At 32.9% G+C, this 26,283-nt stretch overlaps 1 protein-coding gene across 8 annotated transcripts in view; it reads right to left on the minus strand.

Annotated features, from left to right (window-relative positions):
* Positions 1-2,408: 2,408 nt before the first annotated feature.
* Positions 2,409-26,283, minus strand: part of LOC123712210 — a 46,535-nt gene continuing 22,660 nt past the window's right edge. For 7 of the 8 annotated variants that reach the window (XM_045665213.1, XM_045665212.1, XM_045665211.1 and 4 more), the window contains 23 exons: positions 26,054-26,173; positions 25,512-25,577; positions 24,939-25,046; positions 24,266-24,349; positions 23,423-23,503; positions 22,498-22,587; positions 21,899-21,979; positions 20,872-20,949; positions 19,485-19,631; positions 17,746-17,856; positions 17,532-17,630; positions 16,117-16,170; positions 13,724-13,873; positions 12,491-12,622; positions 11,901-12,005; positions 11,584-11,634; positions 10,698-10,802; positions 8,548-8,655; positions 7,715-7,825; positions 6,012-6,098; positions 4,520-4,612; positions 3,726-3,821; positions 2,409-2,900 (listed from right to left, as the gene is read on the minus strand). In XM_045665213.1, coding sequence (XP_045521169.1) covers positions 2,650-2,900; positions 3,726-3,821; positions 4,520-4,612; positions 6,012-6,098; positions 7,715-7,825; positions 8,548-8,655; positions 10,698-10,802; positions 11,584-11,634; positions 11,901-12,005; positions 12,491-12,622; positions 13,724-13,873; positions 16,117-16,170; positions 17,532-17,630; positions 17,746-17,856; positions 19,485-19,631; positions 20,872-20,949; positions 21,899-21,979; positions 22,498-22,587; positions 23,423-23,503; positions 24,266-24,349; positions 24,939-25,046; positions 25,512-25,577; positions 26,054-26,173 — 2,408 coding nt within the window. In that variant the 3' untranslated portion in view covers positions 2,409-2,649. Of the gene's footprint in view, positions 2,901-3,725; positions 3,822-4,519; positions 4,613-6,011; positions 6,099-7,714; positions 7,826-8,547; positions 8,656-10,697; positions 10,803-11,314; positions 11,431-11,583; positions 11,635-11,900; positions 12,006-12,490; positions 12,623-13,723; positions 13,874-16,116; positions 16,171-17,531; positions 17,631-17,745; positions 17,857-19,484; positions 19,632-20,871; positions 20,950-21,898; positions 21,980-22,497; positions 22,588-23,422; positions 23,504-24,265; positions 24,350-24,938; positions 25,047-25,511; positions 25,578-26,053; positions 26,174-26,283 lie in introns of those variants that run through there. The other variant, XR_006754062.1, reaches the window with a different exon arrangement.

Genomic DNA, 26,283 nt, shown 5'->3' on the forward strand with positions numbered 1-26,283 from the left:
AGAACCTTTTGACAACAACAAACAACCAAAATAGCGTCATGTATCAAGCGTTGTCATTTTGTGTCATCGTAAAATTGTTAATACCGTTTGGTTGTAATCTATCTCGCGGGATTGTGAACCACAACGTACTACAAGACCCTTACACTTAATACATATTTTCGCACTCCTCTACTTATCAAACTAAGACAATACAGCAAATTCCTTAACACAACCAATAGAGAATTACAGTTTTCAGATATTACAATTTTCAGATATTCTTAAGAACCGTTACGCCAATAGGTTCAACAAGCTGATGAAAAAGAACTTCATCGAATTATAGACCTATAATATATAATTTGTTTTTTTGTCATCATCTTGAATAACTAAACATTGTATTGTCTACTTGTCTACGGTTCTGCTGTGACGCGTGTGCATAATTAGTAGGATGCATCTAATACGTATTATATATTTATCTTCTTGTTTCTGTTATAGTGATGTATAAGTTTGTTTCCCGAAAGTAGGAGGCATTCCCTAAACTTTAAAGTTTGGGGTAAATATTTATTTATTAACACTTCGTTACATTACAATATAAAAAAAATGGAACATAATCAAATCAACAGGGAGGGCAACTGGCGGCCTTATCGCTTTCGAGCGATCTCTTCCAGGCAACGAGTGTGAGTAAAGAAAAAAAAACGTATTAAATTACATAAGTTAGGCAAGAAGTGTAAAGATACATTTTACATATGGTTATAAAGAAGAAACTAAACAGGAACAAAAACTAAACTGATACTGGATACATGAAATACAAAAAGTAAAAAGTGAACATGAATCACGATAATCCAATTCGTAGTTAGTACGAAAGTTAGGGATACGATGTGGACAGGTAATGTTTGTACAGAAGAAATTTAAAGGAAGATAGAGAAAGAGCTAAGCGTATAGGGACGGGAAGTGACTTCCATAGCCTAACAGCAGAGACCTTAAAGGAATCGCCAAGAAAGGAGGAGATATGAGATGGGATTTCAAGGGTATAGTTTTCAGAAGAGCGTAAACTATAGTTATGGGTTCCCAAAAATTTGATGTCATTTTTGACATAGGAAGGAGTTTTAGGGTTGAACAGGATGGAATATAGGAGATGGAGAACATGGCCATCGCGTCGCTGACGAATGGGTAACCAGCCTAGTAGGTAGTTAGTTTTCATAATCAATTGGTAAGCTTGCCTTTAAATTGCCCTGATGTTTCAGATACTGCATCGCGAGAATTTATGAGAGATAAGCTTCACCTATGGTTCACCTGGATCCTTAGCAAGACGGACGAGCTTGCGCTCTTAATTTTTATGAGGAAGATTCTTCGAAAATTATTAGCCCTAGTTGAAACGACGCTGTTTAATAGATTCGTTTTCATAAAGAACTGTATAACATATACATATCCTTGACGACACCACCGCCGTCCAATTTATAAAATACAACAGGCTCAAGTGGTTGGAACGTGTGTGCTGAACGGCGGACGACAGAACCCCAAGATTCTTGCTGAACCCACAACCTGGTGGCAAGACAAAATCCAGTAAACCGAAGCTGTGTTGGCGGGATGGAGTTGTCAAGGATCTCGAAACAATAAGTAGATATTCGAGGTTAGACGCACAAAGCACGTGAGAGATTGAGGCCCATAAGGGGCTGTAGAGCCAGTGATGATAATGATCATGATAATGACATACCTAAGAGCAGTGCTGGATTAGCCACGTAGCAAAAGAAGCAAATGCTCCCGGGCCCCGCGCTCCAACGTATCCGTATCCGTAATAAAACATTACTACCACAAAAAAATCTAAAACTCGATTTAGTCACATTAGAACCTAAAAATAAGAAGGGATTTTACAAAAAAAATACCGCAATATTTAATTATAATCGAAATATTCTAGAAGGTGTTCTTGTGCTCCTGAGTTGGCTCCGGTCCTAACGCGCCTTTTCCGGTACCTGTACTCCCTCAACACTGTTCCGAAGTGCTGGAAGACAGCTTTGATACATCCGATCCCTAAAAAAGGCGATCGCTCTGATCCGTCCAACTATCGCCCGCAATCGGTCGCAATAACCTCCAATAATAAACCAATAATATATATAATTTAATTATATATATTATTTAGATTTATATATATATATATATATATAGTATATATATAAATCTAAATAATATATATAATATATTCTTATAATATATCTAAATAATATATTCTTCAATAAAGTGGGTACTTAACTGTAAACTTAAGCTAAATAACTGTGCCACCTAAAAAATCTAATAAAAAAATTACAGTAGTAAAGATATTTATACAGTTAATTTACAAACTTTCAACTAATACTTCAAACTGTGTCATTTATTAATGTATGCCTATCTAATAAGAGTAACTTCACCAACAATATTTATATAAATAAAAAAGTAAGTATTTCGGATTTTTATATTTCGTAAGACAAAAAGGGTCGTATATAGTACAAAATATTGTAGCGTGATCTACTTGTTGCGTCAAGCTAACTAGGTAAGAAAAACAGAACTACGATTACAATTTTTTATATATTAGTAATATTGTTAAGCGCCACCTAGTGGAAAACGATTGAACTACGGCCACATTTTTTATATATTAGAATTATTATGTTAAGCGCCACCTAGTGGAAAACTATTGAACTTTCACAAATTTTGTTTCAATCTGCGGACTCTCCCTTCGATGGCGGCAAGGAAATAGTAAACAGTTCGCAAGTCATGGCTTTCCTCTCCTCGTATATCCGTGGCGCTGGCTGTCGGCGGTAAAATACAATTTTGGCAAAGATATTCTGGGGCAAATTTTGCTTGACAATTCTTGTCTTGGCGCCCGCTTGGCTTCATTGTGCAGGCTTCGACGAAGTCCCGTTCTGGCCGGCTCATTGGTAGATGTTTCTTAACTAAAATAATATTATAATATATTCTTAACTGATCATAAATAATTCAGTGGCGCTACAACCTATTTAGGTCTGGGCCGCAGATTACCGTGTCTGTTTCATGATCATTTGCCAATCTAATAGGCAAGTAGCTGATCATACTCCTGTGCCTGAGACACACCGTCGACTTTTGTGTCAAAGGCAACCCTCACGATGTTTTACTTCACTATTCGAGCGAATGTTAAGTATGGACAGAAAGTAAATCAATTTGTGGACGTGCACAGCTGGGCATCGAACCTACGACCTGATGGATCGGAGTCGCTCCTGTCAACGTCATGACTTGTGCCTAATGTCATAATGCATAGAAACAAAGGTTTTGTTTTACGTGGTTATTGCCAAAAAACAAATTTAGAAAAAGTTGCTATTTTATAGCAGCTATAACGTCATATTATCGATATTATTGTAAAAGTAGTCTTCCATAATTTCGTAGTACGTATTTGTATTGGACTTTTAACTTATCTTTAAATAATTTTATTGCATAAATAAATATTATTTTGGCATTTAACAATTTACAAAAAACACGTCAAAATTACAACGCTTGTACAACAACGACGTAAAAGAAGTTTTGTTTTTTTATTGATTCGTTTCAAATCTCTGGACGTGTTACGGTTGAACTTTAACAATTTATATTTTTGATTGCTGCCTGATAATGTCTTCAAGTCACTTTGTCTTATTTTATTTTTTCTCCTCCAGTAGTAGCTTGAAAGAGTTTGCTCGAAAGTGAGTTTTAATTTCACTTTATCTCTGTATTACTGCAGCGAAATAGTTATAAAAAAGTAAAGTGCTTACAATTATCCTTTATACGAGTTATATTTTTTATTAGGTAGTTGCTATGGTTACGGCAACATGTTGCCAGCTCCGTTTCCAACCATTCATTATTTACATCTAAAACATTAAAAATTCTGTGTTATTCAAAGTATTTAATATTCTGGGGCCTAATCACAGACTTCGTATACAAATAATACTAAAAACCACATATTAATTTCTCGTAAAACTGAAATTTTAATGGCGTCACATCTTGTCATAACATTAAATGAATTTTAATAGTTAATAGGGACTAAAGGTGTTCAAACAATCAAAATCTATGCATATCAAAGATAAAGACTATATAGGACTATAAACCGTAATTTAAAAATACTTTTAAACCTTTTTGTATAGTCTGAGGTTAATTCGAGAATCAGAAATTAGTGCGAAACATGACTAACACGTTTTGACTTAGGAAAGTCATACTTAGCGCAGTCTAAATGCTTTTTTGCCTTTATCGTCACTTGAGGTATGATATTGTGTTCTTACGTACACTACTGAAAGAGTTACAATCTTCTATTACGATTTCTAAGGGACAAAAGTACGTAGAACTCTAACTAAAGTGCTATTTCATATTTTCTGTTAAATTGTAATGACGCCGTGGCAAAAAGGGACAGATAAGTAATAAGTTAATACGCCATGATTGAACTATTTTTTTTAAAAGACTGGCTATATTTTTAAAATTAGCCTTTCATCGGCTTTCTGATCACATTCGGAAATAAAACTAAGACCGAAAGTAATTAATAAATTTCCGAATAACGTCTGTAAATTATTCTTACCTAAATTCCCAATTTCGTGAGCTGTAAATCTCTTAGCACAATATGGGCAGATCACACAACTCCAATCATCCCTTAAAACTTGTACAGAACGTTCTAAAACATTGACATTTCAACTTTAAAGTTTAGATATACCTATACATATACATGGGTATAAATACTTAGGTATATAATATCAATTAAGGCCGGCTCCATGAATAATTTATTTATTGGACCATGGAGAGTACGGAAATAATGAAATAGAACAATTGGTATCCCAGCTCAAGAGTATAGCCGAATACAATAACTATCAACTATCTTGGTTCGGGCACCAATAGCGCATGGGCCAACATCGGGCAGTGAAGTATGCACACCAAAGCCTGGTCTAGTCTCCAGCCAGTCCAGCGACTTCATCGAAAGAGTGGAGGAGGATCCGCTGCAGTTTAAAGCAATCAATTGGCGGCCCAGGAAGCGCTGGGAGTCTCGTGTCGGAAGGCAGAAACATTTGCAGTCGTAAAGCCAGCGAAGTTAGTGCGTGAGGTTGGTTAAGAAATGGCTACTTATATTTCAAAAACTACTGTATCTATATATTATATTATATATTAGTAGCATTTAATGTATGTTTCTTTTTTTGACGTTCATAAGTGTACATTGTGTGACCTATATGAATAAATGATTTTAACTTGACTTGACTATAAGGCTTGGGTTTTCTTCTTAATTCATTTATATCAGAGAATCACTCAGAGCACATGTGCACCGAATGATGGACGACAGAACAACAAGGTTCTTACTGAAATTACAACATGGTGGCAAGAGAAAAACCGGTGGAACGAGGCTGCAAAAGACCTCGAAACAATAGAGGTTCGAAGTTGGACGCAAGAAGCACTAAATATATTGCGATGGCGAAATATACTCAAGGAGTTTAGGACAGGAAGCTGTATAGATGATAATGATAATGGGATAATGAGGATCATCTCGATTTTCAGTTTCCGTTAAAATCACATACCTATACTTCAAAAATTTGGCGTACGCTAGCGAAAATAGATTAATTCTAGTATTGTCTTTTGTTAAAATAACTTTTACACATCAAGAAAAACACTTTTTGCAAAAATGGCTCACGGTGTCCTCTGTTTTCGCGGATTGTTTGTCTTCGGGTTTTAATTTGGACCAAATTGCAATTGCAAAAACCGTCATCTTTTAGTCGGTACCAACTTCGGGGCAATAAATACAGATAAAACAACTTTCTCTGCAGCTGTGATACTTTTGACATTTAACACCTTTCGTCTTCAGTCACCGTGACCACGCACACTGAAGAGTACGCGAAACGTCGGAATTTTTTTTTAAATTTAGAATTATGTAAATAACTATAAGTTTTAAAAATAATACATAGCTTTAATACGTTCAAAAAGTGTTTTTCTTAGATTAATTCTAACAATATCGACGTCAAACTGATTACATTTTATATTATTTTAAAATCTAAAATATATAGCTAATAATTAGAAATGTCCGGACCAACCTGCTTTGTTCTCAACAATTCCAATTTCCTTCGACAAAGAACGGTCTTTGGCAATTAATTTCGACGTCTCGTACAACGTTTTGTACACTAAAATATTTTATTAAGCGATATAAAGAGTCATGAAAACACATTATCAATATTAATTATGGTTGTCCATTTGACGGCCCCAGATAGCACAAGTCACCATTTTTCATCACTTTTTGTTTTGCTACTCAGGAATCCCTATCGCTAAAATAGGTTGAGTTGTTTTTGAGTTTATCGCGTTCATACAAACGGGGGATTAAATATATGAAAGTAGAATATTATTTTAGTATATATTCTAAATTTGTGAAGTTTTTACGTTGCGATCTGAATAAAACGATTTGTTCATATAAAAGAGACACACGCGGAAATGCTTAATAGATTTAGATGAATTTTGAAACAGGAAGCTCCAGGTCCAGCTATAAAATGTGCCATGGTGTCTCAAACTCTCAGGTCCCGTGAATCCAGCTGATCTTTTAATTTGTCTCACTATTTGCAGAATTAAGGACGTGAGTATCGAAGGCGAAATGTCTAGAGTAAACTAAAAACCGATAAAGCTGTCAAGCTCATAACCGCTTTATGTCAACAGCTGTCAGGACCAGGAGGCGTGTCTTAGTACGCCCTACTTGACGACATATTAAAAAATCAAATGTCTAGACGAGAAAGCTCATATAAGGATCTTTGTCTCAGGATGTAATTTAGACGTTTTATAAACATTAAAAATATGTTATAAAGTAAAATATAGCTTAAATATATTTATTAAAAGTCCGTTAAAACAAATAAAAAACAAGAAAAATATTTTTTTTTTGCACCGGGTGGCCTTATCGCTAATAAGCGATCTTAGAGGCTGTAGTAAGAAAAAAATACAGTTGGATCTCTAATAACTCGAATCTCGTTAAGTCGAAAAAAATTGCCATTCGCATCTGCTGAACCCTTTAAATACGTGGTATCTCGTATTATATAGACATTGCAACTCGAAAAAAATCTTATTTCCCTACGAAGTATTGATAATACATATTAATAATCTATAGTTCCAATTTCCAGAAGGAGATTACGTAAGTCGCAGTTAGAAAAATATAATGACGTCTTACTTGGAATTCCCCGAAATAATAGGATGAAATCCAAAATGAATGTTCAGTTTCGGGGCTTCTAATCTATCGTTTTTGTCTTCTAAACGTGAAATGAATGAATACGTTTATAGTGTACAGCTTACTTCATTAAAATACCATTCGTTATATACCATATAATATATGGGTAATATATACTACAAAACCTAAGTTAAATTGTTATTCAAATACGACTCTACAAATCGAAAAATACAAATGGAAATCGCTCCTCTGTCAGTCGAAATTTCAACAGTAAAATCATAAGTAACTTTTGAATTCTTGTTAAGTCGAAAAAAAAGAGTTATAGAGATTCCACTGTACTAAGGCAGGCAAAAAGTGCAGAAGCAAAGTTTCAAATAAAAAATACAATTACATGTAACACTGTCAAATTATACAATAAAATATGATGTAAATTGTTAATATGTCTATATTGTCACTTCTATACAAGTCAACGATCAGCGTGTTTTAACTCGTTAATTTTAATTTAATTCGAATTTATGTTCTAAATTTAAATCTGCATTAGCTACAACTACAAATTTCCAACACGACAGATTACAAATTCTTAAATGCAAATACCTTGTGGAGTCAAAACTTCGCCAAGCAAACCGCTGGTGTGTTTGTGGCAACAATGTGGTTTTAAAACTGACGTCACTAAGCCCACGGTACGATTGCCTTGCCACGGTTTTACTGTAAAAAGGTTTTACTTTTTAGGCTGTATACACACTGCCATGCACAGTTTGCTCTCGTTTGTTCTTGGACCGTAGAAATATTCTTCTTTCATGGTATATTATTATGTTATATTTTACCAAACAGATCAGATGGCAAACGAACCGTGATTGACCTTATGGTGGGTAGGCCCAGTCCAGCCGATGATTTCACATATAACATTAATATGGAAACAAATTAAAACATTGCCACAACAGTGGCAACCAAATATATGATTTTCTATATATCACGACTATATGCTATTTGAAAGGATTTCTTTAGTTTTTAGTCAAATGCCAAAGTATAGCATGTACTAATCAAAAATAAAACTAATTCTAAAATTAACATTTTTTATGTGCGACGCTTTTATTTATTTATACTTTTTTACCATAATTATACAAATAAAAAAACAAAAAGTAAGTAGGTTACATAAGTTATTAGGCAACAGGCGGCCTTATCGCTAACAAGCGATTTCTTCCAGGCAACCCTAATATCAGACAATAAAAAAAACAAACACCTATAGAGGGTAAAGTACAACGAGTGCATAATTAATTAACAACGTGTCTTTGATATTGGTAGACTATATTGTCACTTCTATAAACATCTTTGCATCACTACCCACCGGTAATGATGTCCGGTATAAGTGTTACCGGGAATCAAACCAAACCTTCGGGTTAATGACACGTTAAAAATATATAAACTACCTTTCGTTTCCTGCCCAAATCCCGAATGTGTGGACTTAATTTGAACACCCATGTCTGTCCGCTGACTGTGAACAACGCAGCGGGCGCGATCGTATACGTATAGACAATCTGAAATATGCACAAAAACTAATAATATAGTGTTACCTTCTAAAATAAAATTTATTTAATTAAATTCTAAACATTTTTATGAAACATATTCTTAAGAATCTTACTACAAGTGCGCATGTGCAATAGTTATTCATTTGACTCGTTCGGTTGTTTACGAATTGTTACGAATTAACTCGACCATCTCACCGAAGTTGGATGGTCGAGTCGGAGTAGGGAAGTTGTGATTATAAAAGAGGTTGTGACACATGCGCACGGGCTATTCTGGCCGAGCTGAGCTGTAAAGGCCCTTAAGACCAACAGCGAGATTCCATTCAAAAAACAAAAAAAAAGCGCACGGGCTATTCCTTTGTACACGTTTGAAGTTATACAGTTCACGTAAAATCTGTGAATTATAGTGAATTAAGTTATCATTGAAGTGTTTAATTTCATACCCTAAGAACTAGATCAACTACCGCTAACAATAGGAATTAGAATATGAAGCTTTTATTATGTTATTATGTCAAAACATAATTTAAAAAAGTTTATGTACAAACTGGTGTTAACAATCGTAGGTAATATTGATTGAGTTACCCTAGTTACAAATCATAAATACGTGTTTAATTATAATGTTTTATAAAGTGTTAAATTTCTACCAAATTTTCAAAGATTGTGAACGTGTGAACACATACAACAAAATGAATTGAAAAAATAAAGAGGAGTATGTTACACTTATACCCCTTATGTATCGACGAAAGTTTAGTTACTGAAGGCTGAAGTTACTCTCCTATAATAAATGATCTATGAAAGAGATGCTGTATTGAATCCAACACAAACTAACTGCTACTGAATAATAATAATAGAAAATTAAAACAAATTTAAAAACTTCCTGAGTACCTATAACGCTGGCAACATTGATCGCAGCTTCGCTGTATTGCGATACTCATTTTTTGAGCGATAAAAGCACCAGCTCTAGAATCACTGGTACTATCTAGGCGCCAACTTATATAATTAATTAAATTTAATAATAATACTGCTACTGTAATAATAATAATACTATTTATATCCGTACATAATGCAAGTTAAATCTTTAAAAGCACTTTTAAAATTGCTAAATCGATCTCAAAGATAAATGACGTAAACACAAACTTTGACTGATTTCGCTTCGATTCATAGAAACGTTTTACAGTGAGAATAAATTGTTTGACTTACTTTACCGACATTGACATATCTGCTTCAAAATAGCATCTCAAGGAAGCTTGCCAATATTTTAAAACTAACTTAAAAGAACCGAAATATCAGGGTTTATTTTTTAACAGCGACGCTTTTGGGGATTTTGAATCACCAATGACGTCTGTTATGCGCTACAGAAACGACGGTATACATACATAGAATACATCCCATGACATGGTTTTAAGCCTGGGCTTTAGATTTGTGTATTGCATAACCGTTCTCTTGATTCGTTCTCTTTATGAAGATACTCTTTATTCGGCAGTGACCAGGTTACGAGGTAAGATGAGAAGACTAAGCATCGATACTAAATTGAGCTGGATTTGTGTTTGTTAAGATGTCGTCGTAGATAAGTCGATTTATTCGAGAAACAAATATTTAATTTGTAACTTATTCCGTACCGTACTCCCTTGAGGAAACACAACGAATACGCCGAACAGCCCGCTTCTTCAGAAATATGGATTTAACCTATTCAGCAGAACCCCACAGTAGGATACCGTACGAGATAACGCTGTGAAAGTAGCCATGATACACAATTTCAGCCGTGTCCATATCAGTAAACAGTCGGATTTTCTTAACTGTATATATACTGCAGAGCTCAGTCTATTTCAAAAAGGTTCTATGTGTGGGCCGACTAGAGTTTACTTCACTTTCAGTTTACCAATATCTCGCTGTTATGTACAGTCCCTATTAAGGGGAAGACACTCTTTTCTTGTCTATTATTTCCACTTACCATTGTTCAAGTGTTTAGCAGTAACGTGAACTAAAACTAGTTCACTAATTTGAATAGTTTTGCCCTTTAAGCGATAAATTATATAATATTTCTATCAAGTTACCTGCGGTTTCTGCGTGACATTTCTTCGGCGTAATTAGAATATGACGAGATGTGTGAACAGTGGCTGATCTTCGCTCAATAAGAAGGGGAAGTTTTACATTTATACCTAAAACAAAATTATAATTATATAACTAACTGCATTCGTGATTTATTGAATAATTGGCAAGTTGAATTAAGTATGTAATGATTAATGAAACACACGACAGACATTTAGTGGTATATAGTAATTAAATAAATAGTAGTTCTGGACCAATTCCTTACTTACTTACTTAGAGTAAGATTCTGGAACGAAAATAAATGCTAAGTGGGACTGTCGTATGTCAAAATAAAACTTGAATTTTGACATATCTGACTCATAGTCCGTGCTAAGTGTAAAGAGAAAAGAGCGATTCTTAAAAGCAGGCAAAGCTCTCGCTACCATTCTGGCATTGTGTCACGGTCGGTGGTGACACTTATACAGGTGAGCCTTCTGCCCTTTTGCCCAAAAATAAAAACAAAACATCCTTATACACAATTATACGCGTTTTATCTAATTAAAATTATCGTGCTGCAGTACGCAATATGATTTGAAAATCTAAAATTAAACTCATACAGGTAAATTAGTTTAAAAAAACCTACCTATTTCCTAGGGTTCGTTTCGATATTAATCGTAATTACACAATTACTTTTGTTAAATCTGTCCAACTTTAATATAATACCAAACTTTGAATTGGGTTTTGTAGAACTTCTTTGAACTACGGAAGAAATAATATTGTTTCAGTATTTTTTTAATATCTTTAGCTCGGTTATGTATGTATAATTAATAAATACTTTTTAACAAAAGTCAAAAGTAAACAGAACTTTTACGAGTTCTTTTGACGTAACCAAAAGCAGGAAAGGCTATTTACCTGCATCGCAGGTGTTAGGCCGGACTTGGAGCGCCGATTCTCTTTGTTCGTCTGAAAGAGAATTGTCTATTTGGTCTGGTAAGATTATATATACTGAGAGAACTTAAGAGCCCAGCGGTTTTAGTTGACAGATACTCATGTAATACATTTTTTACACACAACATACGTGATGATTTTTACCTTTTAAAACTTGTAGCTTTTTGGTACGACGTTTGCGGTCGGATACGCAACTTTAATTTTGCTTTTGGGAATTACTTAACAGAGGTTAGATAATACAACTTCTATTATAAAAAGACATTTAAGTCAATTCTTCATACCTTCGTTAGTTCCTTGCCTGTCATTCGTGGGCTGTGTATTTTCTTCATTTTTAGGCAATACATCCGCCAAGTTAATAGTCGATATAACATGAGGCTGTGTACTCACTGAAATATTTCATTTTTTTTACAGGGAGAAGACGGGCAGAAGACTAACCTGATGTTAAGTGCCCATGGACACTCTCAATGCGGGCTCGCGAGTCATCGCCGGTCCTTTAATTTGCACATAAGAATAACGCAAAGCTCGAAGACGACTAGTTTGACTTATTCTTTGAATTTAGAGAAAGGAAAATTGGAAAGCCCATGGAAACCAAATCCAAATTGCGTTACATAAAGCCAAATATATCGTGTATTGTAATATTACAAACCACTTAACAGATTCTTATAAATATTAATACAATCTGTATCTGTAAAAGGACGCCATACGTATTTATAACTATATGTGTGTATGCTAAATTATATTGCAAGAATACACAAAACAGGTGATTTTATTTAACAATAATCTATATAATGTTTAGGCTATCGAATAATTACTTGCATCATCAGCAAAATCCCTAAACGCTTGCATTGAAAATAAGCTCAGCGAAACTCACTACAATTAACAGCTGGTTCCGGCTTCGCACTCAAATTGGAGTTGAAGGCATTAGAGGTTGCGACAGCCAAAGTGGCTTTCTCTAAAGACTCTGATACAGTTACTTCACTTATATCTATAATTGATTGGTAATCTGAAAGATAATAAAAAGCATTTATACTAAACGTTGTTTGCAAATATTTATACATTAAGAAAAACACTTTTTGAACGGATTAAAGCTATGTATTTATTATTAAAAAGTATAATTATTTACATATTTCTAAATTTTCTCCGACGTTTCGCGTGCTTTTCAGCGTGCGTGGTCACGGTGACTGCAGACAAAAGGTTTTAAATGTCAAAAGTATCCCAGCTGCAGAGAAAGTTGTTTTATCTGTATTCATTGCCCCGAAGTTGATATCGACTAAAAGATGACGGGTTATTGCAAAAATGACTCACGGTGTCCTCTGTCAAGGAGGACTTTCTCTGCAGCTGTGATACTTTTGACATTAAACACCTTCTGTCTTCAGTCACCGTGACCACGCACGCTGAAAAGCACGCGAAACGTCGGAAAAAATTTAAAATTTAGAATTATGTAAAAAAATATAAGTTTTTAATAATAATACATAGCTTAAATCCGTTTTAAAAGTATTTTTCTTAATGTGTAAAAGCTATTTTAACAAAAGACAATACAATATTTATACAGTTTTACAATCCTTAAAAACTATGTAAAACTATAAATTATATAAACCGTCGACTTAACTCGCTACTCACTTATGTAATTGCAACCAACACGGTCCTTAGTTTGAATAGCAAAACTATTTATTAACACTTTAATGGACACATAATAGTAGCCATCAATCAATAGACATCCATTACACATTATTTATAAAATAAAATAAATCTACTTCAGCATATTTCAGTATCTGTTTCATGATCATTTGTCAATCTAATAGGCATGTAGGTGTCCTGTGTCCATCACACGCCGTCGACTTTATGGGTAAGCCGGTTTCCTTACGATGTTTTCCTTCACCGTTCGAGCGAATGTTAAATGCGCACATAGAAAGAAAGTTTATTGGTGCACAGCCGAGGTTTGAATCTACGTCAAGGTTGAGAGTCGCACGCTGGAGCCACTAGGCCAACACACAACAAATTTACGTTTAATTATTCGTTTTAAAAGTAAAAAATTGACTAGTACAATGGGAAAAAAGGCTGACACAACCCAAAAATATCGTTATAACCAAAACTAAAATCTTACCATCTTTGGTGCACCCTTTCATCCACTTGGCAGCATTTAAATTACTGGATATAACTACGCTTGGATGGCGTGGTTGTACCAGGTTCGATTTCTCAGCTTGGGAGGGAATTACTGGCTGCTTTGGTGGCGACGTCTCTTGTTGGCTATTGACTGTAAATTTACGAGGATCACTCAACTCTTTATTAATAACATACTCAAAGTTTTACAAATATCAAATAAAACGTTGTTTTCGATTGCTTTAATGATATTGTGGACTCATTAACCTTTGCCTGTACCGAATAATTTATCGTGTTTAATCACGACAAATTTAATTTTTTTAATATTTTGTATGATATAATATTTATTACGATACAGGATGAAAAGGCATACTTCATGCTTAAATATACAATTTATTTTAATAAGCTTAGTTATAATCCAGTATTATAATAGGTTTTGTTGAATTTTATAAATAATATTTAATTAAGGCAAACCCTATATATTTAAGAAATCAACTTTTTAACATCTTTAGTTTAATATCTTATAAAGGTAATTTTTCAACTTTAATTTCACTACTATGCAAGATTAAGCTAATAAGCAGACATGAAATTCTAATGACTGTAACTTAATTGAAAGTACATGTTCTAATCTTAAAGAACTCTTAGAAACCTAGTACTTTGCTTTTGATACTAATCCAAAGCTTGCATTTTACTTCACGAATTTTGGCACGAGGTTCCAAAAACTAACACAGACAGCGCACGCCTATATCAACTCTCAGCCATACACACACACTTATTCACACACTCATACATTCACGCATGCTTTATACGACTTGTGTTTGATTAAATGTAAGACTACTTTTACTACTTCTACTTTTTCTACTTTGTCATATCGTTGTTAACATGCACCATGTACCACGTATTGTAATCTAGTTACACACAGCACAGGGCGTTTTTGTTACAACGATAATTCTTTTATAAATAAAGTTTTTATTATAGCTATAAGTTAGTTGGTCCCTTCGAATTTATGCTTGATCACAGTGGTGACGATCAGCTCGGTGGCCTCACCATTGACGTGGCTAAAGTATACAAAAATTGTAACAGGGTTAAACGGGCAGGAGTTTCACCTGATATGTGGCATCACACATATAGACACCCATAGGGCTCGCAAGTGTGTTGCCGGTTTTAATAAATTTAAAACGTTATGTTAATAAAATTGAAATTATTCGATTCATTCATACTTCCTGGACCAACGTATGTACCTGAATCGTGGGCACCAACAGTATCCGAGATCTATATGAAGTTGACAGGCAATAGAAAGGACTATGATGGGAAAAAAGCTGATAGACGGAGTAAGAGGCATTGAACGACTATTAATAAGCTGAAATGGAAGTGGAGAAATGGTTCAGTATTATGACAGAATGGTGTCCATGTCACTTAAAGCGTGGTAGACGACGACGACATAGCCGACTGGACGATTTTCATAAATATGCTGTGATATTAATGGCGCGTAACTTATCAAGCGGATAAGAAGCTGGTAGTTACATTAGAAAAATACCTAATATTGTAAATATTCAATTATCTAAATAATAATGAACCTTTAATGAGGTTTAAGCTTCTATTTAGTTTTAGTTATTATTACTTTCTTGTGTATTTTATTTGGTGGTTGCTTGTTAAATTTTCTCCCTTGCTTATGTACTTATATTATTGATGTTAATGTGTAAAATTTGTTATGGTATTTTCTTTGTATAATATTTTAATGAATACACGTTGTTTTAGAACTTAAATCTAAATAAATAAAAGGTTTCATTATGAACAACAAATGTTAATTGCGTACATAGATACTTACAAATGATTAAAAGTTTTTAAGTATCTTAATGAATGAACAAAAGTTCAGATTTCTATTAAGCTAAAGAAGCGAGAAGCCTACAAGGTTTAAGACTTGAAAATCTAAGTGGTTACAAAGTTCATAGGATAGATTTAATTAAACAAGTAAGTAAATTAACAAACTTGGCACATGTTTTGAAAATATGCGAAACAATTTATATATACATCTTTAATGCGAGATTTAAAATGTTGAGTCTTGGAGAAATTATAAAAGTAAGAAAATATTAAGTAATTCAAACATTTTTGATAAAGTAAGTGTAACCACCCCTTTTTGACGACAGTTAAAAATAATTTTGGAAAGTTTCTTACATAGTTAAAGTAGTGGATTTACAACCTTTATCTATATAAAGTTACTATGAATAAAATTATACTCAAAACCTTACCAGTCTATATTTTAAACAAAAATTTGTTTAAAAAAAGCTACATACAAATTTTGTTTACGTCGCCAGTATTTTGTAGACTTATACAAGTTCGAATCAATATTTATTACATAGAAGACTTTAATAATTTAAAATTTAATATTTCACTTACTTGGCATCTCCTTATTCGCTTTGATATCAGTTTTCACCTCAGCTGTTCCTAAATCTAAAAAGACACAAACAAGTCCTTTAGTTGTGTACTTTCTATAAATAATTAAGTTCTGCTTATCTGTACATTCTTAATATATATGGACAGTATAAAACGATAGGAAAAACAAATAATGTTGTGGCCCGATTAAGCTACCACATACACAAATATAAAACACAGTTTGAAACGAACTCTGAAAAACTACAGGACTGATTCCAAAAATTATTTCACTATTAGAACACATTATTACTACACAGGCAGATACTAATACATTAGTATGTTATATTCCATAATATTTTATAATTTCTTAATATTAAGAAACAAATAAAATATCAACGTATACTAGGACACTGTAGTAAAAATAATTGGATTGAAAATATAATCTGTGGAAAACCATAGTGGTACTTGAGGCCGCTACAGTGCTAAATTACCTTTTAATGTTGACAACACTGTTCATACATTATCACAATAATTTGACCGTAGTACACGTGCCAAAAGAGAGAAAAAAATTATATTTTTAATTGCAGTACAAACTAAGAATTTTTGAAATCATAAATTTTTCAAATATTCCCGCTATAAACGTTGTATCACTCTCAAAGGCAACTATTGAATAATAAAATCAAAATAAGTTTATTTTCTATATTAGCCTAAGAACTTTTCAGCCCACCTAATAGAGAATCTACCGCGTTTGTTAATATTATTTATATTTCAATTGAACATATTTTAATAGCTAGATTACATAGAGATGCTTTGCGATGCGCGATATCCAACAACTCATAAGAGTTATATTGTGTACATGTGAATAAGATGTTGATTGAAGCTAACACAGCTTTGAGGTAATCCCACTTGAACCTCTAATACAACCAGTAGTCGTCTATTACCTAAGGTACCTTGGTGCATCCCGTACTTATTGACATATTCAGTATGTATTTGTTAAGGTACATATGTAATGCTTAGGGTTATAGTTGTTAGGTATAGACCATACCATATAATTTCTTTTATATCACAGGAGGCAAACGGGCTGGCTCACCTGATGTTAAGTGATACCCGCCGCCCATGGATACTCTTAACGCCAGAGGGCTCGTCGTTGCCGGCATTTTAAGAAATGTTTAATGTTTAAAGAACTTTATTTTCTCATTACAAAAATGTATTGTATTTACATGAGAAACTTAATATTATGTATATACGAGCGAAACACACAATTTTAGTCTACAAGATTCAATTTGACATGTATCTTTAATACCCTTTGCTAACTAACGCTAATGGGTAGGAAAAAAAATTAAAACACTTTTCAGTCTACTACCCTAGATGTAACTTATAAAACTTATGGTAACCAGGACAAATACTAGGTTTTATAACAAGACCGTATTTTCTCGTACCTATAGCGTTTTCTTTAGAATCTCTTGGATTACGATCCAATTCGAAGCGTGAAGTAAAAACAGCGGCCGAAGTTATTCCCTTTGGTATTGTACGGGTCTCTGCAAATGACAGTGAAAATAATATTATTATATGTTTTTAACCCTTAGGAAATATTGGATTTTCGTTTAAATATACATAATATCTATATTAACTTATCAACACAATTGTAAATACCTGCATCTATTAATAAGGGTTGGGCTTGCGTAGACATATCGGATACAGAGTCACCAAGCATACGAACAGACATCAGTTGACTGCGGCCTATATGTTCGGACTCTAGGGAATCTAGAAAATTCAAACCCCATTAAATATCTCATCGCATAATATATCTCTTACCGAAAAAATATTGATTGAAACATCTCTACAAAATATCTCTATTTTGAAAGACAAAACGGAACGGATACGGATCTGTGTATGTATATATTAATATTACTAACGGACCCTGCAAACTTCGTACCGTCTAACAGTTAATCAACGTCGTGTTACAGAAAAATGAACTTAATTTATGATTTTATTTATTTATTTTATTTATTTACACTTCGTTACACTACAAAATAAAAATAAAAATTAACATAATTAAATCAAAAGGAGGGCAACTGGCGGCCTTATCGCTTACGAGCGATCTCTTCCAGGCAACCACTGTGAGTAAAGAAAAAAATAAATGTATTAAATAAGATAGGCAAGTAGTGCAAAATACATGTAATACACAGTTGTTAAACAAAACTAAACAGGAATAAAATATTAAAGATACATTAAAGAGTAAAAAGACACATAAATCACGATAATTTAAGATAAGTCTCACGTCAGTTAGTAGTTAGTAAGAAAGTTCGGGATACGATTTTATTAAAGTAATACAATTAATTTATATTAAGTTAAATAAATGGATTGCTGTTCTATAGTCTCGCTAAAACTCGGGAATGGCTGAACCGATTTGGCTGATTATGATCTCGAAATATTTGTGGACAGATTTGAAAAATAAATAATCTATAAAGAAAAATACTAAAAAGCTGGGAAATATTGTCTTTTGTCTTTTTTGATGCGTATTTTCGCCATTATCCTTATACCGTGGACACATCTTGACGATTCGGCGATACCTATATTGAAATACGTTACGTTTTTTTTTTTAATTTGAGAGGAAAATTTTCCATCCAGTATGAACATCAAATGTTTGACGGTTACGAAATCCATGGATTTTTTTTATCCAATTCCAAAATCAACAAATACAATAAATCCAAACAGGAAAGTAGGTAATCAGTCTTCAGTCTCTGTTAGTTTGTTTTTTTTTATTTCATACTCGTGTTAAATCCGCACATAGTCAAAGCATATTGGCGCACAGGGTTTGGAACCTACAACCTTAAGGTTGAGAGTTCCACGCTCAAGGACAACACTGCTCGTATCGTTTTAAATAAACGCGAATAAAACTGCAATGTGTGCCTGGCAATTATTATATTTATGTTATCAATGTGTTGCAAAAAAGTTGATAAGTATAAGAGAGGCCCACGATATGCGTTTTTAGACATGATTTATTTATTAATAAACACTTCGCTGCAGTAATATAATACAATTGACATGAATAAATGAAAAGAAGGTTAACTGGCAGCCTAATCGCTACGAGCGATTTATTCCAGGCAACTACTGAGAGGTGGATATTTATTTATACTGCTTTCAAACTGTAAAATATTTCGCATTATCCAACTTTAAATCTGTATTAATTATAGAAGATACATCATATCTATCCATCTAAGGAGTTTAATAACATTTTTATTCTTTATTCTAAAATGCATATTTAATAAAACTAGTCTCAACATCGGCAGAACCATTCTTCTGCAAGATGTTGACATACTTAATTGTGCGTTGGATTATGTTTCAATAACTAACATATAACATGTGTTTTAAATATATATATTACTTACCATTCTTGCCTTTACTACTGTATTGTGCACACGTTTCAGTTGTATATTTGCTTCGGTCTGTTAAAACAGAAGCGTTAATTAACACGATAGGTTCCGTCACTTCCAGTTCCGTATTGGTGAAAACCGTTGATGTTGTAGGGCGAAAATCTAAAAATTAACAATAGATATTAAAAAAATCACAACCTTTAAGTAGGTGTTTCATGATCATTTATTAATCTAATGGGTAAGTAGGCGATCAGCCTCTGTCTGTGTCTGTGTGTGTGTATGTCTGACACACGGGGACTTTTTGGGTCTAAGGCGAGCCGGTTTTCTCACGATGTTTTACAACACCGTCCCATTGGTGTACGGCCGGGGATCGAAGCTAAAACTTCAGGGATAAGAGTCGCACGCTGAAGCTACTAGGCTTCAGCTCGCATACATAAAATATAGAAAACAATATAGTCTATAAAGTACACAATATTTTAAGTATATTTAAACAAGAAAAATAAAATTTAGAAATGCTTTTCTGTTGGTTATTCACTACTGGATACATTTATATGACCGTTGTTTTTATTATTTTTGAATACACGCTGAAGCAATTATTGTTCCAGCACTAAATCCAGGTAAGCTATGTGTATATAGTGTACCTGGATTTAGCACTACACTACATCGAGTTTACGTCCTTATTCAATTAAATTTACATAAAATTTAGATTTTATTAAAGCAATATTACTCACAATTTACCCAAATTTAGGCGCAGTTAAAATTATTTCAACTTGAAATTTAATTCAACCAATAAAGATTCAAAACCATAAAAGATGTCAAGAGATTACTGAAATCATTTTCAGCTACTTATCTCCAAGTTTATAGCATCGTATAACGTGAGCTTTTGCGAACTCAAATCCACGATAAACTGAGCCAAATGATAATTTCTCAATTACAATAAGTAAATATTACTACTACTACTATACTACTATATTTACATCAAAGTTTATGAACTGTAAAAAAATCTGCTATAGAAAGCTTTAAGTTTTACAGACATTTTTGTGTAGTGTTTGCCTAGTTAACTTTAAATTATGTTTCAAGTCAAGTCACTATTCGAGTTATATTTTGAATGTAATATTTGTATATAGAGTATACCTATGCGGAGTAAGGAAACCCAAAAAATGATTTTTTTTCTGCCGGGAATTGAACCTATATAATGCAGGCAATTGATCAATGTGAATTTATCAATTATAATAAATTTTATTTTTTACTATCAATGAATAATGTTTGCCAACCGATTAATCTTTAGTTCGGCTTATTTAATTACTTAATAAATTGCTAAGATCTGACTTTAATACTTATTAGTATGTACACATGTGTCTATAGTCAGAAATAATTAATTTTAGTTATATAACATACGAACCATCATTAAAACTTCGTTGAGAAAGCTGGGCTCCGCAATTGAAAGACGCTGTATCAATCAACTTTGTCGTGGACAGCGCTGAAGGGAATAAATAATAACTGTATTTGCATATTTAAAATAGAGGAACAGGGATTGAAATTCCTTCTACTAAAATACAGTATCGAACTGTATTTCTATAGTACACACCAGATGTATCGCTGTATTGGTTGCTGCTAACTAACGTTACACATTCCTATACGATGTTTAGCAAATAAGGCTAACAAGATTATGCCTGGACTACAATAGCCCACGACTTTGAGGTTTTGTGACACACTTGTGTATTAATTCTTAACGGATGTAATAGAATTATTATATTATTTTAGTGTGTTGAGAGAGTTTCATACAACATTGTCAGCGACATCTTATAGTGCTTGATTAAACCAAATACAATTCTTTGTAAAATCCATGGTCGCAAACTAATCAATAATTCCCTAATTCAAGATATTTTAATGCGTACTAGAATAAAAGCTTTTATTTATATCGCGAACGAATCAGTTTTGGTTTGAGCTTTTCAAGTTGTCAATCACGTGTCAATAAGAATTACAATTAATTTTTATTAATTTGTGCTGCTAAAAGTATTGTATATAATATATAAAATATAATATATAAAAACCATTGCGCGTTTTTATAATTATCAGAGAATTTATATTACAAATTTACAATTTACGGGGGCATGATAAACTAAACATCCCTATATTAATACTACCAAACCTGACGTTTTGAAATTTATTGAATGATTTTTAACATTTGGTTTGTGCTTCTTTAACTAAAATAAATATATTATATAACAATTATGTATCAGGTATAAAGTTACAAGTTAGTGTTAGGCCGGCACTTGCGAGCCCTCTGGCATTGGGAGTGTCCATAAGCGGCGGTATTACTTAACATCAGGTGAGCCTTCTTTCCTCCTGATCTATATAAAAAAGTGAACACATATTTTGGTGTTTTGAGGTACTAGGGTAGTAGACTTAAACAAGAGTTCGCTTACCAATATCGCATTTTAAATCTCTAATTTCGTTAGTGGAAGTCGAATCGTCGTGTTTCATTTCCTCCAATGTCACGTCTAAACCTATAAATTATAGAATGAAGTATTTATTTGTTCATAAGAAAAAAAAGAAACAGCCCTTAGAAACAAACAAAATCACAATAATCAAAAACCAATTTTTATTACGTTTCTTTACTAGTATAGTCTATACATTCCGTTAGTATAAAGACATATCTATGCTCTATATATCGCTGTATTCAAACACGACCATTCATTTTGGTGATGTAATTACATCACCAAAATTGAAATGGCGGTTGAAATTGAATTATTAGGAAAAATTAAAATTTTCTGTTTTTTAAAATTAGATTTTTATTAAAAATTTCTACGGTAGCGACACATCGATAGTGTTTGAACCCTCTTATCTGGAATAAGCACTTAAAGCTATCCTGCAATTGCTCTCGCTGCCTGCTGATATCTATGATCATCATTCGTCCCATCAGAATAATAGAATTGAGACACTTATTCTCACGAGCTCACTACAGTAATTTGCATGAGTAGTCCGCCGTAGAATTGGTTTTGGGTGACAATTTATACAAACATACCTATAGATGTATCCCTTTGTCTTCGTCTGAACAGAGATGGCGCTGTAAAGCATTGTGTATTCCTTGTGGAAACCAAATTTGTGGTCATTGCTGAAACATTATTTTTGTTTACTTACTATCTTAATGTATCCAACATTATTTGTCTTGGGGTACAATATTAATCAAGAACTCGGCTTCTTTGTACCTGTACGTGTGACGGTAAAGGCCAATGTACATATCCCCGTTAACAAAGACGTTGCGCCTACTGAATGCTGTATCCAATACTATCGACATCTTTAAATGTTCGCATAGGGTTCACAGTAGCGATATTGTGTACTTAAAACTATATATATCCATTATTATATTTATTTTGTTTTTCGACATTATCGCAAGTGTAATATGTATGTCTTGCAAATAAATAAATAAACCTATTTTGACTTAATAACCAACTTCGCATATTTTCCTTAATTTTCCTGGTAATGATTCAAGAAACTATATTTGGTACTATTTTGTTTGGAAAGAGATCTGTGGCAGGTATGGGAATTAAATTTATTTTAATAAATCCGGGAGTTAATGTGGTTCACGTAATGTTAAGTGATACCGTCCATGGACACTCACACAAGAATTGCAACTGTATTGCCGTCCTTCAAAGGAATGGTGAATTTTCTACATAGTGTGGTACAGCCTTAAACGCTCAGTTGTGGCACGACGGACGTCGTTCATATATAAATATTATTAAGTACCATATACTAGGCTTTTAAATAATATGACAGTGTTGAAGAAGAAAGGGATTATCCTCCACTAGTCTAACCATTTACTTGCCCAAAGGCAAGGAAGAGATATTTCAGGAATTAACACAATACCAAAACGCGATTCAGTGTATGCCGTCATCCTTCTAATTGCAGCTGCAGATGTTACTACTAATAAAACCAACTTGAGAAATTACCTGTGTTTATAGTACTAGCTGGTTTGCAGAACACGGAGCAGGTCTGAAGATTGACTGAAGACACTGATGTTATTTTAGTTCCTGAAATGTTTAGATAATACCAAGCTATGGATAAAATTAAATGTATATTTTTAGATTCTGAATGTACAATGAGTGGGTTAATTATGCCGTGCAATTTTTTATGGTATCCCTGTTATAATAATCAGGCAACTCGGGCAGAAAGTTTCATTACTTAGCAGTAGTAAATTATAAAACGGAGTGGCCCCGAAACTCTATTGGCTCATGTTCTAGAATGACAACCAAGATTAAATCTAGTTCTAAAACGACATGTATGCTTAAAATATGCAACAAATGACTTATCAAAATTTACACAAATACACATACATCAATTATATTAGAACATAAAAATAACAAACTAGCAAAAAAATACTAAACCTAAATAGAAACTGAAACCTCATTAATACCGTAAACAACTCATTAATACACAAAGTTAGTAGGAAGATTGTTGTAACGTAAGTTCTTTCGATGTAGTACATTCCGGATTGCGAGGTAAAAAACCTTAACACTCAAGTCAAAGACTTTGAAGGGTATAAAGTAAGGATGGTACAGCGCGATACGTCTAGCACAGAGCAATATCACTTGACGTTATATAGATAATGACAAACGGAACAGAATTTGACTGTTTTGTAACATCTAACATTTTCGAAATTTTTAATCGAACCAAATACTTTGAAAGTATGTAGAAAAAAACATTCGGTTAATAGAGTATTTTTCAATCCTTTTACGTGATACATAAAAGAGCAAATAATATTTTTTTACGATTTATCGGTATAGGTTCATTACCTGCACAAGACAATACTGTGCCTTTAGGAGTTCTTAGTTTAGCCAATCCTCTATTCTCTAGTCGTTTACAAGGGATTAATGTATCTGAAAAATCATTAAAAAACAACTAATTAGTGATTCATTTTCGAACAAAGAATGTGAAACTTTATGTCGCTAACTTCACAAGAACTAATTATACACACTCTAGATTTATAAATAAAAAATAAATAACTTTTATAGAATACGTTGAATATAGAAAACGCAAATTCCAGCCGAGCAATGCTGTAGAGGCCATTGAGGCCAAAAGCGAGAACCCATTCAAAAAAAATATCCAATAGTGACGCGCACCAATCACATGTTATGTGATGGGTTTAATGTTTTTCCGTTTATAACTTTCTTTTAAAATATATTGAGGTAACCGTTGTCGCTTTATCTGGGTGGATCGAACAATCATATAAGGCTCACCTAGTTGTCCATTAACACATAAATAAATAAGACGCCAAAAGTGTCTGGTTCATGTCCCAATCGGTAACGAGACTTAATTGTATAATTCAACATTAATTTAAATAATAGTATAATATACTTAGTTACAAACTGTAACGTTACATCTACAGCGATTTTATTGAATTTTAGCACACATTAAAATGGAATGGAACGTTGAATCTTGTACATTTCATTTATCAATTTTATTTACCAGTAATAACACTTGGTGTATCTTGAAAGCTTGATTCTGTGGTTAGTGTGCCCGTAGATATTTTTATATTTGATGTATAGTTTGGTGGTGCCTTGGTCGCATTTGATTCTAAAAAAATGTCTTACTTAGCATCCAATAAATTACACAAATATACATACGAAAATATCATAATATAATACGTTTTACAATTATTTTCATTATCTTTTTTTTGTTTTTATTATTAACCTCCAGTGGAGTATCAAACCGAGAACTGATTTACCAATAAGCGCCAAAGGTGATTGCTTTTTTGCATAAGTTGTCTTTGACAAAAATTTAACAAAACATTCATTACCATAATTTAATTCGAATTGAAAAACTAAGCTTCGCAGGAAATAAGTCTAGAATATTTTTATCCTTTTATGTGCATGGCAAGAAATGTATGTATAGGCATAATAATTCATAACGAATTTTGGTCATGTACTAACAGTCCATATTAATGAATATTTTGTCGTATGTTATTTGCAAAGTGATAAAGACAAATCATTCAGTAGCTATTTGAATATAGATATGTTTATAGACAATTAATGCACTTACCAGTTTTACTTTTGTTTTTTAACGTGGAATGAGTAGACGTAGATGTTGCTCGTATTAAGTTGGAAACTAGAAATGATACAATAACTATTAATTTATTTTAAAACAGACAATAATATAAGACATAAGACAATAATAATTCTCAATTTAAAGTAGGCGATGATTTGAATAGTCATAAAGTATACCAACGATGTAATGGCGTCACAGATTGCTGTCATTATAACATACCACAGGGCATAGACTTTCAAGCAAAATAATGAAAACTATTTGGTGATCCAAACTTTGTGGAAATGACGTCTTATTTCGTTTGAGCAATTATTTAGCGTTATTTATATTTTATTCTCGATATTGTACTTACGTCATTAGACTTTCAAAGTTCAAATATTAGCATTAAATAAAGTTTTGTTTAAAATTAGAAAAGTTTTTCAATCTAATATTTTTAAAAAGATTCATCAATAACAAACAGTAACTAAAAATGCTTCAATACTTTTAGCTTAAAATATAAATTGAACGATCTGCGTTCTTATATAGGAGTAGTATTTAACCTTTATTCGAGATCAACTGGTCGGAATCAATTCTGTTGGAGTTTTCGCTTGGAACCATTGACTCAGCTTTTATGGTAACGGTAGGAGAAATTGGTAGTGGATTTATGATCATGTCTGTACCTGAAAAACAACTGTATTTTATTTGGAGTATAAAATATTTTGTTAATTCTTAGACTATAACTATTGCAAAAGTATATCTTCGGGAGGATGCATGATTAGTTATCTAGCCA

Source organism: Pieris brassicae, chromosome 7, assembly GCF_905147105.1.
Source record: "Pieris brassicae chromosome 7, ilPieBrab1.1, whole genome shotgun sequence".
In the NCBI taxonomy this organism is placed as follows: Eukaryota; Metazoa; Arthropoda; class Insecta; order Lepidoptera; family Pieridae; genus Pieris; species Pieris brassicae.